This window comes from Paramisgurnus dabryanus, chromosome 13, assembly GCF_030506205.2.
Source record: "Paramisgurnus dabryanus chromosome 13, PD_genome_1.1, whole genome shotgun sequence".
Taxonomy (NCBI): Eukaryota; Metazoa; Chordata; class Actinopteri; order Cypriniformes; family Cobitidae; genus Paramisgurnus; species Paramisgurnus dabryanus.
Genome location: NC_133349.1, coordinates 8,179,230 through 8,200,375, shown reverse-complemented (window position 1 = coordinate 8,200,375; position 21,146 = coordinate 8,179,230). Strand labels below are relative to the sequence as shown.

Genomic DNA, 21,146 nt, shown 5'->3' with positions numbered 1-21,146 from the left:
TATGAGTATTAACTAAATATGAACAGATGAAAGAATCATCAAGATATGGTTCTCCAAAACAAATCTTTATTACTAAAAAGCCAGTCACCTTATGGAAATGTCTATAATGTATACATTTTTAGTGTTACTTTAAACATTCTGGCTTACAATGTTTGGCTGGTTTAGTGTTCAACCTGAAAGAGATGTTAAAGGTTTAATGCATCCATATATTAATGTTCACACAAGGTAGTGATGTTTCTGGACCAAAGATGATCAAATTCACCTCACAATAAATCAGGTCCCATTTTGTTAACAGAATTCTGATACTTGGACAGTTGTACATTAGATGAGAAAAAAAAATAATGACTGTACGTGCTACAATACAATAAAATATATTTGTACAGCATTATAGACTATTTAGATAAGGCACATGGTGTCGATATTGACTGACAATGCACTTACTAATACATTATTAGCTTCATGTGTTGGCTTTGTCTGGACTGCATAAGTTACTTTCTATTATTATTATTATTATACATCTGACGTACATGAAGAACCAGACAGCAAATATGATAACTAACATGAGAGTGCATTGTAACCCACATGTACAAGCAAAATCGTTAAGCACATATTTGCAAAACCACCACTTCTAGCTACCATTTAAAAAAAAAAATACTTTGTTAATGCTTTGAGATACAAAGAACAACCAGTTAAAAATGAACTGCTTAAATACTGATAAACCTAAACTCTGCAGAAAAATCTCACTATTTTTGACTATTTTCCAGTATAAATATAAAAAAATTCTTGTATCAAGATGTATTTACTTGTGAAGCAAAATGACCTATGAAGCCAAGTTTTGTTTTATGAAATAAATTATGAAAAGCAAGTGAGTTTTTCTGCAAAACAGGCAATGATACTCACCAGTGGGGTAAGAAAAATATATGAGTTTTAACTTAATTTAAACTTAAATCAAGTTAACTTTTCTTTCCCCACTGGCAGATTTTTGACTTGTTGATTTTCATAATTTTCTTTAGAAAAAACAGCTTAGTATCTTCGGTCATTTTGCTTCATTTAAGAATTTTGGTTGTCTTTTTAGATATTTATTCTGGAAATCCAAACATTTATTGGCATTCAATCATAACAAACCACAACCGTCTATTAAAACATTTTTGATAAATGTCCAGGACAAGCTCAACCTATTGACTTTTGTAAAAAATGTAATTAGTTTTAACAAACCCTTGTTGCATCGTCCTGCTTTAAAATGTCATTGTTTATTAGTCTACATAAAACTGTCTGAACAAACTTTGAGCAAATTAACTTTTGTATATGTTAAATATAAAGGAATGTTATATTTGATTTATTCAGTTCTACGCTACTATTGTTTTACAATAAATGTGTGTTTACTTAAACAGCCAGAGGATCTAATATTGCTTACAATTTGCCCTCACACTATACTTAACCATTTAAAAAAAAAAACATGGCACAGTAGTTGTAATTCTTAACACGAAAATATTAAATATTCCAGTTGATTGTCAACTTCATCACAGGCATTCCCAAATACATGGAAAGGTTTATATTAAATCATTTGCTTTCCATTGCACAAAAACATTTGAAATTTTAGAAAAATAACGTTTGTATAAAAATAGACATCTAATTTATGAGATTAGTGTCCTTAGTGTTTTCAGGTCCTTCTTGAGGAAGACTTGTTTTAGTGTTTTTCAACGTCTTAAGAAAAGGCACTGTGGTTACCATTAATGAGCACAAGCTCTGTATTGTCCGTGCTCACTGAGTTATGCAGTTTTCACCCATGTCCTGAGCATAACGGTCAGAAACGGTGGTTCTCAGGTCCTCGACGTCTCGACGAAGTTGCTGAGCTTCTAGAAGCTTCTTCTGCAGGCCCTCAGGACTGATCCAATCCTCCCACTGCTGGTCTGCTACTGGTGGAGGTGCTGGAGACACAGGTGAACAGTATCAAAGTCAAGGCCCACAACATGGAGACTATAAACTTTAGCAGGAACTGAACATAACGCATGACAGCATGTTGCAACTGCTACGGCAATTGTTGTGTGGCAACAATTTCTTCAAAACAGCTAAGAAAAAATTTGAAAGCAAAAATATGAATACAAACTTCTTAGTGTTTTTTGGTAAAAAAAAAACTGTGCAACAAAAAGTAGGGCCTATTGCAAAATTTGGATTTATGAAGAGTTTTAATTTTTTTATTTAAAGAGTCAAGTATAGTGTAACAAAAGTGCATCAAAAATATGTTGTATCTGTATTTTTATATCTGCTTATCTTTTGTCTTATCAAATTCATATAATCAAAAAGTCTCAAGCTTTAATATCTTATGATTTTTGCAACATTACTACAACTTAAGGTATCTAGTTAATTTAGATAATATTTAAGGGGTCGTTCACCCAAAAATAAAATTTCAGTATCACCTTCATGTTGTTCTAAACCCGAATGACTTTACTTTTCTTTATAAAATATTTTGTTAAAAGATGGTTTGCACACAGCTGACATTCCCATTGTCTTACATAGTATTTGTTTTTCTTACTATTGAAGTCAAATGTGTGCTTACCCAGGCTGGGTCTATGGGGGGGCTAGGGGTGCATTGCCCCCCCAGAAACTCCTCTGCCCCCAAAAATGTCTGATACCATAAACAAAACATGATATAGTAGATTGATATACAAATATACAAGATGGTTATACAGTAAATATACAGTATTGTAAAAGCTGTGCATTGTGTGCAGTTTTAAAATAAAAATTTGGCACAATCGTCAGCTCATTCAGCTATATATATATATATATATTAGGGGTGTAACCGTACGTGTATTCGAACCGGACCGTTTCGGTTCAGGGCTTTCGGCACGGTGCACGCGTGCACCGAAAGGCCGAATGCATTTTGTGTGCGCCTGTGCGGAACATAATACGTGCGTTTCCGCACGAACATATTAAGTGGCGGAAGTCTCCGCGTTCAGCGCAAGTCTTCTGTCAAACATATAACAAAATTCGGCCCGCAGAAAGATTTTTATTTACTTAGTTGTATATCCGTTTGATTATTGGTGTAAACGTTTACGTGTCATATCTAAAAGCGCATGTTAAACGCGTGTCAACGCGCTGCTTTGTTCTTTCAAAAGTGCGTGAGAGGATGCACGTCTTTCGTTGCTACGCATTCATGAGACGCGCTTTCTGTGACAGCGAGAATAAGGAATGCGTGATCAGATTTTTCATCTGCACATCACGTCAATCATATCATTGTCACAATGCGATCAGCTGGTCGGGACAGAGAAGAGCTGTAACCCGGGCTTACTCAGTTGTTACTCAGCTACGGAGGGGTTCGTTAGTAAAGTCACAGGCAGCTTACATTGACGACACAAGCAAAGATTAGGATAAACGTGCAAAAGATCAAAGATGGCTATGTATGCAGCTCACTAATCTCAAAATGAGTGTATAATAAGTATATCATCATGTTGCTTGCTATGCAGTTACACATAGAGCAGTAATATTATTTTTTATACAGAGATGGTACATAGCCAATTCAATACTGTGAGTTAAACAATCCAAAATAAATCAAAACAGAAAATTTTTGGTGGCAAAAATGTAGGCTAATAGTTCATTAATGTATTCAGGAATTGAATTTGTTAGTTCAAGGTTTTAGTAGAAAAAGTTTAAGAGAAGGTTAAGAAAAGAGTTACCTTCTGTTATAAAATAATGTAAAAAAGAACTTTGCAGTAGTATTTTATTTATTATTTTTTCATTTTATATATATTTTATATGTTATATTTTAATAAAAACTGTTTTAAAAAAAAAGTGTAAACAAATTGTAAAAAAAAAGTTTATAGTAATAAACAACCTGCAGTTTAATGTTTGCATTTTTCCCTTACTGTACCGAAAATGAACCGAACCGTGGCTTCAAAACCGGGGTTCGCACCGAACCGTGATTTTTGCGTACCGTTACACCCCTAATATATATATATAAAAATATAAAAAAAAAAATATATATATATATATATATATATATATATATATATATATATATATTTATTTATTTATTTATTTATTTATATTTATTTATATATTTTACGTAAAATATATATATTTATATAAATCAGGCATGTGATTGGCTAAGGACAAAAAAGCAGGAAAATATATTGAGACCCCCCCACACACACACGCCAATCAAACTGGTGGCAGATCTATACGGATAGTAAAGTAGGACCCATAACAACTTATTTGAACAAAAAAACAAATTTTAATTTATTTTACAGCTAGATGTGCAACATGCAACTGGATGTGTAACAGTGGGAATCAAAAGCCAAGTGTCTTGTCCACTGCTCCATCACCACCTCTCTCTATATCAACAACCATGATAAAAAATATGTTTTAACTTATTTTTGTTTTGCATTTTTACACAACTTTAACAGCTAAATGTGCAACATGCAAATGTTCATGTCAAAAGAAGGCCTATTTTGCGACATTCAAATAAAATGTAGACAATGGCTTATAAAGAACTAAAGGCATGGCTACTTTTAATTTTATACTTTAAGAAAATTCCCAAGCCTATACTTTGATACTTTTACTTGAGTAAAGAAGTTAAATCAGTACTTCTATTTTTACCAGAGTATTTTTTTAATACAAATATCTGTAAAATGTGCTACACAGGACCTTTAGTTATAATAAAGTGTCTTAAAGGTCTCTTTTTCTAATTTTAGACCCCTGTAGATGAGTAACTTTGTTAAACATGAACAATAGAAGGTTAACACTAATAAATAAAAGTAATTGTACAAAAAAGTACAGGAGCTATTTATTTTAATCAAACTGGTCAACCTTAAAACTTTAAAAACACGAAACCTTTGAAACAAACGATGATACAGAGGCCGTTTCTCAATCCTAAGTCTCCAGCCTTCCGGAGGTCGCATTTCTAAGCTGCATACGTTATCAAGACTCATCAAGAGTCACAATATTGACAATTATGAAGTTTACTATTATTCTTAGTTAATCGTAAATTGTTGTAATATGTTTATCAGGGCTTGACATTAACTTTTTGAGGAACTTGTCCTTTGGACAAGTAAATTTGTGTTTCACTTGTCCATGCACAAAAGTCACTTGTCCGGGTAAAGATTTATAATATAATGTATTTTTTTGTGTTTTGCTAATCAGTAGAGCAAGGGATTTTTCATAGAGGTGGCCAGGCAGGGGCCAGCAGTTACTCTGGGGTGGCATATAAAATCTCTATCATCCAACCTTAAAATACTTTTAAGTATTATAGTGTGTTAATCAGAATAATGTATAACATACAATTGCTACAATACTTTACTTTTTTCAATTTATAGTCATAATTCAACCTCCATGTTTTTAAAACTATTTAATCAAATAAAACTTTTGAAATTTACTTTGAAACCAGAATTTACATCTCCCATTGCTGAAAAAACTAGAGACCAGAAAATCATGTGAATTTTGAAGGCTACTTTAATGTATTTTACTAAGATTTGTTTGGCTGCTTCTTGCTACTCTTTCTGAAGAAGAATGCTATATCTGCTGCCTTTCTCTTCATTTTTCCTTCATTTCAATGATTGTCTGACATTAAAACACTAAAGCAAAACATTAAAACATTACCATGTTTTTAAAAACTTATTAGGGTAAATGTATCTAGATTATCTGTTATATATAAAATCAATCTTAATCCTAGCATTTACGCTGTAATGTTCATGTGGGATTTTTAATGTACAGTGACGAACTCTGTCAGATTCAAATCGGCTGTCGCGCGGCGCAAACACAGAGGCGCGCTGAAAGAGAGATTCTCATTATAAAACAGATTCTTAAACAAGATTTTAAGCCCATTATGTGTTTTTACCGAACTTTAGAAGAGAAAACGCAGTGATGAAAACGCGGTTGAAGTGTCTGTCATTTATATTCACGCCGGAGCCTGAAGAAACATCACTCTAGACTCCACTCCGTCCCGCGACTCCCGCCCCTCCGTGTTCGTCGATCAGGTTTCATGCACGAATGTAATGCTCAGTTAGGTTAAACCAGGCTCGATGACGTATGCAGCCTATGAGACCTCCGGAGGCTGCAGCCTTCCGATTGAGAAACGTTCAGAGGTAACTTATTTCCTTGCCTTTTTTCGGAACCAATATTGTTGCAGCGTCCCTCTCTCAGTCGCCACCAGGATTTTCTGCAATGGCGCTCGTTTTTCCTCTCATTTCTGTGAAAATTGCTGCTCCAAATTCACCAAGTAAACCGACGTGTATGTGTTTGCCGCTTTGTTTCGCGTCACGCGAGTGACAGCCAAACGTCGCAAATGAGGAGAAGAGAGGAGAGAAACGATCGGGTCTGATTGGTGAATACAATCATACTTCGCCATCCGCCATTTGCGAACGGTCAGAAACACGTCCTTGTTGGTACTTGGAAAGGAAGGAAAATGCATCTCTTTGTCATCTTACGTGCTGCCCGGTGTGGCCCTGTTGAGCGGGGACGGCGATTGTGGTTCCGTCCCGGGTTACCATGTCGACGGCTGTGAGATACCCCCCTCCTCCCTATTTTTTTTTTTTACATATCTGCATGATTCAAGTAGGTCACATTTTCAGGTCGGAAAATCCGGAATTCCGGATTAATCCGGAAAAATCACATCCCTGATAAATATATACGATAAATATATACTTGGAATATATATATATTCCACGTATATATTTATCGTATATATTTATATAAATATATATATTTTACATTTAGTGTTATGGCTGCCTACCCAAAATTCCTGACTGCCCCCCAGTCCAGCAAGCCTACCAGGCCTGGTGCTTACCATCCTTTATCAATATATATATATATCTTTTGTATTCATCAGAATAAAAAAACTCATACAGATTTTGAACAACATGAGGGTGAGTAAATGATAACAGAATTTAGATTTTAGGTGAACTTTCCCTTTAGTATATCTTAAAGTGCCCATCTTATGACTGCTTTTCCACAAGTTATATCGGTGTATGAGTTCCATCAAGCATGTTTCAAAAGTTGTTTGCTCGAAAAAGCTTGTAGGAAAAGATTGTTACCCATCTCTAGTAGCCTCTTTTTCAGGGCAGTTTAGATTGTGCCGTTTTGAGCTAGTCTTACATATTTATGAGCTACTGGTCCTTTGATCACGCCCCACTACTAACGTCATGTGATCGTGCGCATGCTCAGTGGTATCGTGAGCAGTACAGACCATACTGTGTTATTATTTTATATATTATTATTATTAATATTAACGGTTTATGTTGCCAACAGACAAATCATGCAGAAAAGTATCACTAATAAGTACACTACAGGAGAAGAAACTCATGACACACAATGATTCCAGAGTAAACTGTGATGTTACGTTAGCAGTCACAACAATAAACTCGTTTTCCCTGGACAATGCTAACATATTCCCATTATAAAACATTTTCAAACGCATTATTTTCGCAAATTACAGAAATTAAGACCCGGCGGGGGATGTATACTGCTTGTGGACCGCGTGCTAATTGCTAGAAGCTAGCGGGAGGTCCGGACCGTGTAACTTATATATCTATGCGGACCTTAAAGTTATTAGAGGCTCGCTCGTCAGAAAAGCCGGGGCGTACGGTCTCGGTTAGTTTGGCAAAAAGCTTTTAGCTCTAGCATCATAAATGTAGTATTTTGTGACAGAAGATGACAACATGCAAAATACAACGTGACTTCTTACCTTTTTTTGTTGATATACAAAGATCGCGAATCGAATCCAGTCTGTTTCAGATGTGCGAATGATCCATGAAAGTCCAATCAAATACATCCAATTACCAATTTTGTCCACAAATGCTTATAATCCGTGAAATATAGATACATAGTCTGTTGTTTACATCAGATTTCGCATGAAGGTCTTATCGCCTACAATCTGAGGACTGTTTGCGTCGTAACACACTGTATATAAGATTACTCCGGGTTCCAATAACCACGCGTTAAAACTTTGTTTTTAAAAGTAGGTGGGAGTATAATCCATAATATCCAAATAGCGCTGTTATTTCCGTGAGACATGATAACAGCACAGAGGGTCTCATTCAAGTGACTGCTCTATGCTCTCTAGCTACCTGGTGGGTGGAGACCTGCGAGTGGTGTGGTGGGCGGGAAAATTCAAACTGAATGTGACGAAACTTTTTGTTACGTCACAACGGAGCTGAGTTTGAACTCCCGCAATCTGAGACTCAAGGCAGAGGACATTCAGAAACCTGTATCTCACTCAAAACAGCATGGATGGATTTTTTTCCAAGTTTGTATGCGTGTGGGAGCATCAGAGACACAAAATAACACCCCAAAACCCAGAAAAAGTGAGTTTTTCATAATATGGGCACTTTAAGACACATCATCTAATAAATTCCTAGTTTTCTCTATAACTTGTGGACAGCAGAGGGCGCACTTACTGGCAATGCCGAGCAGCATTGAGAGGTTTGGGTCACGGCCTTGTGCCCTCTGGGTGAGGACGTTGCAGAGAGAGCGGAGGTCACACAGGCAGGCAGCCATCTCTTCATACAGCCCCTGAGTCAGCCGAGCCCCCCCGGGAAGCAAAGGAGCATTTGAATCAGGCAGACCGGTCGACTCCACACCCTGTAGACGCTCCTGTAACGTCAGATTGTGCTCCATCAACTCCTGGTTGTGCGCTGAGAGCTAAAATACAAACACACACACCTGAGCTATAATTGTGAGATCGCAAAGGGATTCGTGAGCATCACGGTTGACTACTAACCTCCTTCATAGCAGCATGTAACTGTAGCAGACTCTCCTCTTTCTCGGCCACCTCCTCTCGCAGTGCCTGACTACTGCACTCCTCCTGAGAGATCTGCTCCTCCAGAGTCTGATTCAAAACACACATACATACAATATTATATGGGAACATTCTTGATGTAGACATATTAAAAAAGCAACCTCTTCAGTTCATACAGATATCAAATTTGGTATAAGTTTAGTTATTTGAGAGTGGGTAGAAAATGATAACAATAAAAATAATAAAATAAACAATTTGTTTGTGAATGTTAAGAATCTCCTTTAAACAAGCTGATTTACCTTAGACACTGCTGTAAGTTCAGATGCAAAACCCTCTAAGTGTGTCTGACTTGTTTTCTTGTAAAGGAGCGTTTTTTAAGACTCTTAGTGGATTCTGCTTACAAACCAAATTTCTAAATGGCTTAAATCCGGGATTAAGTGGACTTGAAAAGAAGTATTTAATGAACATAAAATATATGTCCGAAGCATTCGGTTTATCTCATTTTTTAAGGGAGTGGTGTTTAGCGGCTTTTGCATCCGGGCTCCTTAATTGGTCATTGGATATGATGTATAAGTCTGGCAATGAGTGATGGAGGTTTGCTAAAATTACACCCTAATTACAGTCTTTAAAGGTGAAACTCAAGAACCCATTATTCAGAACCGGTTCATTTTTAAATACCAGTACTGAATGACTGAAAGGGATATTTACACTAATCCAACAAACTCACTCATTATATATCAGGATGTTGGTGTTGGTTGGATCAGTTGCTAAGTTAAAGGCGGAGTGCACAATGTTTGAAAGCCAATGTTGACATTTGAAATCACCTAAACATACACACCCCTACCCCACCAGTGTTTATTTCGTTGACGAAGACGATGAAGAAAAATATTCTTCAAAGAACCTTTTTCACGGACGAAAACTAAATAAAAAGTAAATAAAAGTCAGATATGATGACGAAGACTGTAACGAAATATAATAAATATTAATCAACGAATAAAAATAAGACGAAAATTGTAGGGAGGGACGAATGGAGAAGAGATCCAATCAGAGCCAATCTTTGAGGGTAGGTTGATCTATGCAGAAGCAGGCAGCAGAGGCATTTTAAAACAGCCGCGGCAAAGTTCGTTTACATTATATTTAGTTGTAAAGTCTTAGTTACCCAGCTTTTGCTGATTTCAGTTGACTTCGCTCGTTAGCAACACGCTAACGTTTTGCAGTACACCCGGTCTGAAGTTGTGGTTTAAAAGTGCTTTTTAATTCTTGCCAAAAATGACAATCGTTTCACTACATAAGACCCTTATGCCTCGTTTGGGATCGTTTAGAGTCCTTTGAAACTGCAATTTTAAACTGCATTAAAACTGTTAAGTGTTGGGGTCCATTAAAGTCCATTAAAATGAGAAAAATCCTGGAATGTTTCGCTCAAAAAACATAATTTCTTCTTGACTGAACAAAGAAAGACATCAACATTTTGGATGACATGGTGGTGAGTAAATTATCTGGATTTTTTTAAAGAAAATTAACTTATTCCTTAAGACTAATATAAGCATGTTACACCCCAAATGACTACTAGATGATGTAGTGATTGACAGATATACGATGTAGCAAAATGGTACCAATGAAAAAACAAACACAACATCAAAGTGTTGGATCATGGAAAGCACCATTTATAAGTTAAATCAAAAGTTTTCTACCTTGTACACTCCTAATGGGTTTATTTAACTCTTTCCACGCCAGCATTAAAAAAAAGTTGCCAGACAGCGCCAGCATTTTTTATGGTTTTCACAAAAGTTAAATGCCTTTCAGTAATTTGTGTCTTTAAATATATAAACACACAAGATATCAAATTTAAGAACAGACCATCTGCCTTAAAACAAAAAAAGTTTCATCCTATCTTCATTTGTTCTCTTTTAACACCTCTCAAATATGTGTAGGTTTCTTCAAAAATACAAACTTTTGAGCAAAAACCTGATGTAATTGCATTTTTGTAACAGACTTTTGCTAAAGATCAGATTCAGAACGATGATCAAAACATACATGGAGATTTTACAGTTTTTGGATCAGTGGATGCTTGAAGTTGGGCAAGAGCAACACCTAGTGGATAATAGCGGAAACATGGACTGCCGTAAAAACTCGTCATTGGCGGGGAATTGTTTTTTCATAATTTACGAGATAACTCGTCAATGGCAGGAAAAGAGTTAACATGAAAGAAATATAAAATTCATTATAAAAATTTTTGTAATATTTTTTTGTGCGCATATTACTTTAAATCCAGTTTCTGGACTAGTCGATATTTCTGAAGAGAGTCTTACCCGCAAAATCTTCAATACTTATTAAACCTAAAAAGTACCCATTCATAGTCACCTTTGGCTTCCTTACTATGGTATAAATGCATTATTCTCAAAAAAGACGCTTTAGAAAAAGTGAAATGTGAAGTATTGAAACTGATTTAAGTCTTTACCCTGATTTGTGAGCCCAGCTGTTCCATTATTCTGAGTTGCTTTTCTATAACCTAAAAGAGTAAAAAAAAGATTTAAAAACAATTTAGATACTACCTCTATATGTTTGTTCACAACTAAATGAATATTGATCAATAGCTAAAGTTCATGAGGATGATGTAACATCAGAACTAAGTATAAATGCAATGAGGACTGAAACCTTTTTAAGTCGCTGTTGGTCTTCTTTTAAAGTAGCGTTTTCTTCTCGAAGCTTCTCAATGTCGAGGGACGGCAATCTCACCCCGTCCTCGAGGCTCTCCTTCACCCTGTTTTGGAGACTGAACAAAAGCCAATAAAACAACATTAGTCCCCATGTCAAACAAATATGGATGTGTTAGCGAGTTGCAGTGTTTAATTTCCAGATTATTTCCATCATATACCAGGTGACTGTTGTAAGTAGTTCTTTTTCCTTGCGTCTCTGTTCTTCCAGTTGGGTGTCTTTGCTGCGTACAGCACTGCGGGACTCCTCCAGCTGGACCTCCAGATCTCTAACAGTGGCCTGCAGCTGAGCGGCCCTCTCCTCCACCTCCTCCAGCTGAAAAACATCCATAAGAGGTTGCCAAAACACTGAATAAAATGTACATCTATCCTTGCCAACAATTTTGTTTCATGTACACACATCAGAAACAATAACATCTTGGAAAAGAGAAAAAGGGAGCACTTTTAATTTTTCAATGAGCACCGCTTGATCAATGCAAATGCTGTTGTAATGCTTCTTGCACACATCTCAAGCTGATGGCTGTAAAAAATAAGACCTTTTTGTGCTGAGCCTGATAGTCTTCCATTGTAGGGAGGTCAGCCAGATATCGCTCAAGAGTCTCGATCCGCTGCTGCTTCTCTCTGTTCTGATCCGATTCCTTCTGGCACTTCTTTTTCAGGCTGTTAATGTGCTTGTCCCGACTGCGTATCTTTTTAGTTAACAACAAACACCAGAAGATTATGTAAACACCAGCTTTGGTTTTCAAAGTGCATAGAGTTTAGAACAATAAAACGTGCAAATGTTTACCCTCTCTTCTTGTTTCTTTAGCTCCTCCGAGTGTTTCTCAACGCTCTCTTTTAAGATCTCGTTCAGACGTTGCGTCTCCACCTCCACACCAGCCAGTCTACGGTCCGCTTCCATTTTGTCCTTGGTAAAGCAGTCGCTGCGCTCGGCAAACTGGGCTCGCAAAAAGGCGTTTTCCCGCTGGGCCTCCTGTTGCATATGCGAAAAACAAAGGGTTTGAAGCACACTGAAGTTTTGATTCTGAATAAGAGAAAGGTCTGTAGACTGACCTGGAGTCTCAAAAGACACACGTCGGTGAAAGGAGCTCCACGTCCCATGACAGCGCTGTGCACCTGCAGCTCGCTCTCCCTGAGACGCTGCTCCAGCTGAGACATCTGCTGCTTCTGCCTGCAATGCAACCGTAAATGCAGTTAATGCAGGAACCAGCACAGTTTCATTCTTCAACGCTGATGACTGATTAATGTAACCTAAAGCCTGGAGTATGGTCTGTTACAAGTACACGCACGTACACCATTACGTGTTCAAAGATGTTTGAGGCATAGCGACAAAGTGCAATGCTTCTCCTTGGCCATCTGGTGCACGATGACACTTTTCCCTTCTCACATGCCCATTATCTCTTTCACCGCCAGCATTTTTCATGATTTTCACAAAAGTTTAATTAATGCCTTCCAGAAAATGCTCCTTTTTAAATATATAAAAATATAAAATATGAAATAAAAGAACAGACCCTCTGCTTTCAAACAAAAAAATCAGTTTCATCCTACCTTCATGTGTTCTGTTATCATCACCTCTCAAATATGTGTAGGTTTCATCAAAAACACATAATTAAATTTTTGTGAAGGACTTTTGATAGAGATCAGATGCAGAGCGATTTTTAAAACATACACGGACATACAGCTGTTTTCCCTAGGGCAATACTTCCGTTTTTAAAAGTTGGTGGATAATAGCGGCATTGCAGGTTGACGAGATATCTCAATGGCGGGGAAAGAATTATATTGCATGTGCAGCTCAGACACTTACATAACCCTGCTGCGCATCAGAAGTTTTTTCCTATGGATGAGCACGAGTCGAACATGGCATCAATGATCGATATACGAAAATGATGATGTGGGTTTATTTATTTATTGTGGTTATGCCGGCATATGGATGTCTGGTTAGCATTACAAGCGCCTGTAGTAGTAAAGACTGGGTCTGGAGATGCGTGTTTGGCATTGTGTTTAGCTACGCAGACCGCCGTATGACATAACATTACAATGCATGATTCAAAAACAAATACATAATTCCGGGCACGCGGCAACCTGCCGATCCACACGATGTGCAAAAACCCGCCGAACTCTGGGTCTGGCTGTAGGACTTTTAGCATAGCTTAGCAAAATCCATTGAATCTGATTAGACTATTAGCATCACGCTTAAAAATAACCAAATAGTTTTGATATTTTTCCTATTTTAAACTTGACTCTTCTGTAGTTTCATCGTGTAGTAAGACTGACTGAAAATTAAAAGTTGCCATTTTCTAGGCAGATATGGCTAGGATTATACTCTAATTATGGCGTAATAATCAACTTTAGACTTTAAAATGGCTGCAGGAGGCGCAATGATATTACACAGTGCCCGAAAATAGTCCCTTGCTATTGTAAGTTACTAATGGGACTATTTTCGACTACTGCGTGATATCATTGCACCTCCTGCAGCCATGTGACATCAGCAAAGTCCTTGATTACTACGCCAGAATGAGAGTATAGTTCCTAGCCATATCGGCCTAGAAAATCAATTTTTTTTATTTTTGGTCGGTCTTAGTACACGATGAAACTAGTCCAGTTTTAAACAGGAAAAATATTGAAACTCTTTGGTTATTTTTGAGCACGATGCTAAATGGTCTAATCAGATTCAATGGATTATGCTAAACTATGCAAAAAGTGGAACCGCCAGACCCAGAGATCAGCTGAATGGATTCCAAAATGGTAAAAATCAAATGTTTAACTCTAGGAGAGCTGGAAAATGAGCCTGGAGTGTCCATTTAGATATGGGCTACCATGCTTGACAGTCACATAACTCACTTTTTAACTTTAAAGCAAGTATGAGAAAACTACTTTTTATATCTTTATGCATAGAATTACAGCAAAACTTGATCTAGGTCGTGGCATTACCTTTCAATGGTGAGATCTTTCTCTTTCAGCAAGTTCTCATTTGCTTTGATCATAGCCTCCCAGTTGCCATTTTCTATGTGAGGAGCCGATGAATAAAGGGAGGCATATTGCCCACCTCCCCCTGTCATCAACTGCAACAAAGGAGGAAGTCTCAGTTAAAATGACTGATGTGTGACAACTAATAAATCTGTATCTTCCGTTTATAGCCTGAGATTAGCTGTACTGATCTGGTGCTGAATATAGAGCATACTAAAAACTCCCACTGAACAACTCCAGGATAAGTCTGAGATAATGATAATTAGATAGCTATTTCAGTTTTTCATGACATATGAGCTGCAGCAAACCAGCTAAACTCGAACCTGCATTTGTTCCACCTGCAGACGCAGACTCTCGAGTTTCTGCTTCTGCTGCTGCCAGTTGGCAAGCTCACTGCAGCGTTCCTGCAGTAAAGGATCGTACGCTCCGGTGCCGGGTTGAGTTTGTAGGCCCTGAGGTACTGAAAACATCCTGGCAGAGGCACCCGAACATGTATGAACGTTCCTTTGGCCGTAAGGGTCTGTAGGACAGCCAAGACCCATCCTAGCTTCTGGTAGGACTTTATAGGTCTGTTCCAGCGAGCCGGTATTGTCCGTAAGTCCTGTCATTTGCAGCTGCTGTCGTACATCAGGGGTAAGGCCCGCGAGCAGAGCCGACTGATTTAGCGTAGGCTCCATGGCAGGTACGTCAAACTTGTGGCCTTCATCCAGTCGTGTCTGATCTCCGGACGGAAACAGCGAGTGGTCCAGGCCGTTCACTAGACTGCGATATCGACTCAGGCAGTCAGGTTTAACTGCGATCACGTCTAAATTTTCCTCATGTTGAGCGTCCAGGTTGGGCGAGGATGCGGATTTGGAGAGGGACGATTTGGAGCTGGACGAGCTGGAGGACGCACGGGCCTCATCAAAGGTGCGTGGCTTGAGCTTGGAGGCCAGAGCTCCGGCCGTGGAAGGCATGACATGGGCGGTGGGGATGGGAATCTGACTGCGGATGGGCTGGAAGGACGGACTGCTGCCGGTGCTGCAGAAATCTAAAATGGAAAGGGAAGTGAGACACCAGTGAAACCAAAGACAAGTTACGTCTTAAAGGTGCTGCATGCAGCAGTAAGGTCCCATAAAAAGTGACTTAAGATCACCTCTTCTATAGTTTTTCTTTTGGATAAGGTTATGAAAAAAAACTTTCATACTTTTCACATATCATGACAAACACAGTCGTTTTTAAATCCTTGTTATATTCTATATAAGATAAACGAATAAAGAAATAAACACACCCATGTAAAATCGCACATAATACTTACCTTGCTAGAAGTAAAAGAGAAACCAACAAATACTAGCATTTTCCTTTGAAGAAAGGTGAGCCATTAAAAACCTTTTATTGACTCCTACATCCTCCCGATGCATTTCTGGGATTCGTTGAATGATACAAGCAAACTGCCAGAACATAAACACACCCACTTAAACGCACGTTGTCAAGCTCAGACAAGGTGAGTCTACCTGCTATGAAAGTTTATGTTCCTCTCCTACAGCAGTGTTCATCCAGAAACGTACAGCCACAGAAAGGTTAGGGGTATTTATAGACCCCTCTCATGTTACCCTGTGCTCACCTCACTCAAACGTCCAATAGTCCTTCATACTGCAGTACATCTGAAGTGCTTTTACAAAACAACAATGAAACTAATACACAAAACACATGGAAATGTAAAGTGAAAGGCAGTTGCAAGGGGGTCTGCGTGTCTGAACTGACAGCGTGCCCCGAGGGTGCACTTTTGAACATCTGCTGTGGACAGGTTCAAACATTTTCTGAGCAGACTAAATATTCTTAAACCCAGAGAGGCTTTGCCATTTCCAGAAAATCCTAGAAACAAAACAAAGCCATAACCATCTCGACACAGACACCCACCGTAATTTATTTATACCTTCTGAAATGTTTTGTAACGACTGCACATTCTGTTCTGCCACTGGTTTGGGCCTTTTAAGAACTAATGAATATTGGGCTCTTGTTAGCACGAGTGTAAAGTACTTACATTAGTTTACTAACAACCACCAACTATAATTGCTAGGTGACACAACTATATTCACGAAAACTCGCCAGCTTTAAATGAGGATGTGGAATTATTGCTACCATAGTCGCTTATCTCTGAGAGCAGTATCATATCAACAACAATATATCAGTAGGAGTTTACTGATATGGGTTTACACAATGGTTAATATGTAAGGGTGTCGTTAGGGCTAGGCCTTTTTTAATCTAAAGTCACATTTTGGTAATTTTGGGATGAATGACGATATATGATAAATATCTCTGTATTTTGTACAAATATGGAATAAATGTTTACATGTATGTCAAAGCCTTGTGCGAGATGTCAAAATCACTTTTATTAAAACAGCGTATGATAAATAAAAATCAAAGAAGGAATTTTCCTCTCTGTTTGAAAACATACAGCTGCACAACAGAAGTCTGACACATTTATGGCAGACCTATAATTGCAAAGAAGATGGGTCATATCAGACCACCATACCGACATAGACGGTATTGTCTCATCCCGTTTAATATTGAATAAATCTAAATCTAAATTACAGAATAGATGTTAACAACTGCATTGAATTTTTAACCCATAAATCTCCAAAGCCCTTCTAGTCATTTTACAAAACCATTCTGACTAGTTTACCACTTGTGTAAACATATGCACAAGCAGGGATCCCTCACCTTAGTTAACTTCAAATTCAAGGACCTTTCAAGGACTTTCCAGGTTTAATACCCTCAAATTCAAGGACTAAATGTGGGGACATATTTCAAGTGGGAGCAAGGTTACATTTTGTTACCTTTTAAGATACATTGTTACAGTTCCCTTTTGAGGGAACTTGTGCTGCGTCATTGCGGTAACATTTTGGGGACGCCTCCAGGGGTAAATGTGTCTGAATGTGTATATCAAATTCAACCAATGGTGAGGCTTAACGACAAAGACAGGGTGACGCAGTATATCGCTATCTGAAATATTGCTAAAGAAGGTGGTACATGGACGCAGGAAGTATGGCAAGGGAGACCCAGCGTCTGGTTCCCTTCTCAGGGAACAACAGTTACATACGTAACCCAAGACGTTTTTATGTGTCAAACACAACTATGCAAAAAAGCATTTTGGTATGAATCAACATTCGCATACAGAAGATATAAGCATTTAAAGCGAACAGTTTAGCACGTGTGCTTGAAAGGCTAGAAATTGTATGATATTATCCTACACTTCACAAGGAATAATATGGATTTTTTTCCAGAAAACTTCTTGCATAAAATAGATTCAAGCACTTTCAATGACCTGTATCTATGTATGTATATTTTCAAAAACTTCCCAGGGCCTTGAATTATTTCCCCCAGATTCACAAACTTTCAAGTACTTTACAAAACCATTCTGACTAGTTTACCGCTTGTGTGAACATACGTAGTACAGCTTGACCAAAACAGCCGCTGAAATAATAAGCTTTGCTAAATCAAACACTGGCAACTTAAGTGTGATTTATACTTTTGCATTGGACCTGAGTCAAAGGCTGTGCATAGCTTTGTGTAGCCTCCTGCGCACCTCTCCAAAAATTGAACAATGCGTCAGTTCTACATGGACTACAAGCACTGTGATCAGTCTCAGGCCAAAAACCTCTGTGTCGCATTTCCTCATACACATTTCCACTTGCAAACAAAGATGGGTTAAGTTAAGGAGCAATATTTAACAACTCAAGATGCCACAAAAGTCCCCTCTCTATTTACCTCCGTTACTGCTGCTGACTAGTGTGGTCTTTATTTTTCAACTTTTAAAAGTTCATGCTCTCACCCACCAATATTTTTGAATAAATAATTAAAACATTTATTATGTTTAACACATTTGCGTATTATGTGATACTTCGTGCTAGCATGTATAATTGTTTAATAATATATACTTTTGGTAGCAATGGACTTATTTGATCATTCTCCATGCAAATAAAATTCCTGTTTTAGTTGTGATATGTCTTTCAAAGCAAGAAAGCTTCAATGTGAATGAACAGACAATATACACTGAGACAATGGCTGAAGCAACACGAAGCAAGTCCGCTATATGGTTACTCGGATCAGAAGAGACTAAAATAACTAGAAACAAAGTTAGCCTCCAAGAAGCAAGTTTTATGTCGGTCGTGCATTTTTAAATGGTACAGTTTTTGCAAAAATATGTGATTTTGGAAATATTTAAAGGCTTTAAGCAACCTCTAGATGTTGTAGGAACAATTCAAAAATTTGCACAGTGTGTTTTTATTGATATCCTAACACATTTAGGGGGTGAGAGTTAAACATTTAAAAAAAAATTATAATTGACCCATTATAAGGAGCACCCTACTGCTGATGCTTTCTCAAAAACAAGCAGCTTCTTCAGGTTTTGCCTTGATACTGCAACATACCCGTGGACACTGCCTACTTGCGATATGCATGTGAAAGTTCAATTCAATTAAATGCAATGCCGCATGTCTATGGCATAGGTCATACGCAGAAGTATAACTCAACTTTTATGCTTATACATTACACATTCTCCTCACAAATTGTATTCCTCTAGTACTAGAAAGTCATACTCTAGCATGCGAGTACAGCTAATCTCTGTGCATTACATATTTAACACAGTTAAGAAGAGGAAACAAGACCAGCATCAGAGTTTCCATATAACTCTCCAAGTCAGGACCTCTTAATGATTCCTCCTATCAGTGGAAGTGCAACCCTGTCTGGGGGAATTTATGTCATGGAATATAGTATCCTCTTTTAAATCTCAAAGGACTCCCAGAACTATTACCACATCTCTGCAACTAAAAATACACCAGCTTAGTCTATTAACAGCCTGCAGGATGTAAATGTCTGTCTTTATAAGCACTGCTGTTTGTTTTGTTGATGGTCACAAGTCAATTCAAGCTCATATGATGCTGAAAGAGTAACTGCTCACTAGACGGTGTGCTCAATTTATAGGCGTATATTTGTCTACGTCTACTACACGTATACAATTTCTTGCTTCTATGGTTTGGTGAAGCTCTCATTAATGTGGTTTTGTAACAAAAGTGGACATGACACAGTTTGTGAAAATCTGCTTTCTACATAAAACTGTCCAACATAATGTAAAGAACATTCTGTGAAAATAAAACCTTGATGTCTTTAATGTTGACTGAATGTCAACATAAAGTGAAGTCATGTCAAAGATTGAAATTAAATGACTCCTAATCTCACAACTAAATTATGTGATGTATATTTATATATCCAAGCAGTAAGCACTAGTGGTGTACTCACCTTCAGTGTTGTCCGAGTTACCCAGTCCAGTGTCCCCGCTGTCAGCTGTCCCGGGACGCCATCCAAACCGGCTCTGGAACTTCTCAGACACAGCCGGGGTCAGCCACTCTTTATCGGTGTTACCCGCTGAAGGGGCACAAAAAGAAACAAAATTATGTGACTCACTATTACAGTTGTATATGTAACAAACACTAGTACTGGATTTTGCCATGGACACAAACCTGACACTCTGGTGTTCTGATATTTCTGTGATGTGGTCATTTTCTACTGCAGTCACCTGTGGAAATTACAACAAATCCTTGAAACAAAACTTGTGAAACGAGTCACAATGTCAAATCAAGCTAAACAGTCTGAAAGCATTCACACGTTTAAGTTACCTGGAAAACCGAAAACATCACCAAAACTTACAGATGGATTAGCTAGCTGCCTGACAATGTTACCCAGACAATTAAAACTAGTTAGCCAAACATGAAAAGCAAGGTATTTCATTACTTACAGAGACAATTTTCTTATTTTTATTCAACTATACCTTAACTACATAATTTACGTCATCAAAACAAAACTGTTGAAAAGAAAAAAATAAATCAGCAATCGTTGTTAGGTTCTCTGGAAAGTAAATCAAACCAATCTCAGAAAGTTAACGTTAGCCACGTTGGGTAACTTTACGAGTAAAGAAGTTAAACCACAACACCAACAACAACACACCTTACCTTAAACAAACGGCTGATGGGTCTTTACTAAAGGTAATGAAGAAAACACAAAACAGTCGGTAGTACATTAGTGTTCCGCATTACAGAAAACAGACGTCGATTTGATGCTAATGTCCACAACAAGGGCAACAACAAACAACCTCGAGCTTCAGTTACCCGCCGCAACGCAACCGCGAGGCTTTTTTCCAACCGTTATTCTCGTTCTTCTTCGGTGTTTGGCCCGCGTGTCAGCTTCCCAGCGCATGCGCCCTCTGTCGTTTGACTAGCAGTGAGACGTGTGTGACAAATGATTATGGTGTGTTGGATTTCATGCAGCGCTGCGCAGACTGATCAAGGTATGATATCACAATATCGCAAGAGTCATACGAAAACAGTGTCTTTGAATCGCTCTCGCGGTATGTTGGTGTCACATACTAGTCGGTTTTGTGCAGCGTCTCAGCTGCTAGTTCAGTGTGAGTAGGGTTTTATGCAATGTATTGGAAAAAAACTGATTTATAATGGGTTTTTATTTTTTTATTCATTTATATATTTGTATATATGTATCATGTAGGTACATCATTTGTTATACTATATATTAAATTGATAAAAAAATATACTGTTTAATTAACATTATGTCATATTAATAATATACTATATTTATATTGTTAATTAACTACTAATACTGCAATATTCTCTGTAATAGGATTTTTTTTTTACTTTGAGGTAATGGGCACTATTCACTTGCACTGTTCAATTAAACTGCAA

The 21,146-nt window shown here is 37.7% G+C and overlaps 1 protein-coding gene across 2 annotated transcripts; it reads right to left on the bottom strand.

Annotated features, from left to right (window-relative positions):
- Window positions 1-44: 44 nt before the first annotated feature.
- On the bottom strand, window positions 45-20,614 carry cep85 (centrosomal protein 85). Of its 2 annotated transcripts, XM_065298610.2 has the most exons (14): window positions 20,403-20,614; window positions 19,914-19,969; window positions 19,693-19,818; window positions 14,736-15,442; window positions 14,377-14,507; window positions 12,499-12,616; window positions 12,233-12,418; window positions 11,982-12,134; window positions 11,607-11,761; window positions 11,387-11,504; window positions 11,190-11,240; window positions 8,714-8,821; window positions 8,391-8,634; window positions 45-1,928 (listed from the first exon to the last, which is right to left on the bottom strand). In XM_065298610.2, exons 2-14 carry the CDS (start codon window positions 19,951-19,953, stop codon window positions 1,762-1,764), a joined length of 2,304 nt encoding a protein of 767 aa, XP_065154682.1. In that variant the 5' UTR covers window positions 19,954-19,969; window positions 20,403-20,614; the 3' UTR covers window positions 45-1,761. The 2 variants fall into 2 exon arrangements, with proteins under 2 accessions (XP_065154682.1, XP_065154684.1); XM_065298612.2 differs by lacking the exons at window positions 19,693-19,818; window positions 19,914-19,969; window positions 20,403-20,614 and adding an exon at window positions 15,710-16,092.
- Window positions 20,615-21,146: the final 532 nt, after the last annotated feature.

Coding starts and splice junctions, on each gene's coding strand:
- cep85 (XM_065298610.2), bottom strand. CDS start 19,953: ATGACCACATCACAGAAATATCAGAACACCAGAGTGTCAG. Junction 12,419..12,498: donor TGTGTCTTTTGAGACTCCAG/GTCAGTCTACAG, acceptor CATATGCAACAG/GAGGCCCAGCGGGAAAACGC. Junction 11,241..11,386: donor ACCAACAGCGACTTAAAAAG/GTTTCAGTCCTC, acceptor TTACTCTTTTAG/GTTATAGAAAAGCAACTCAG.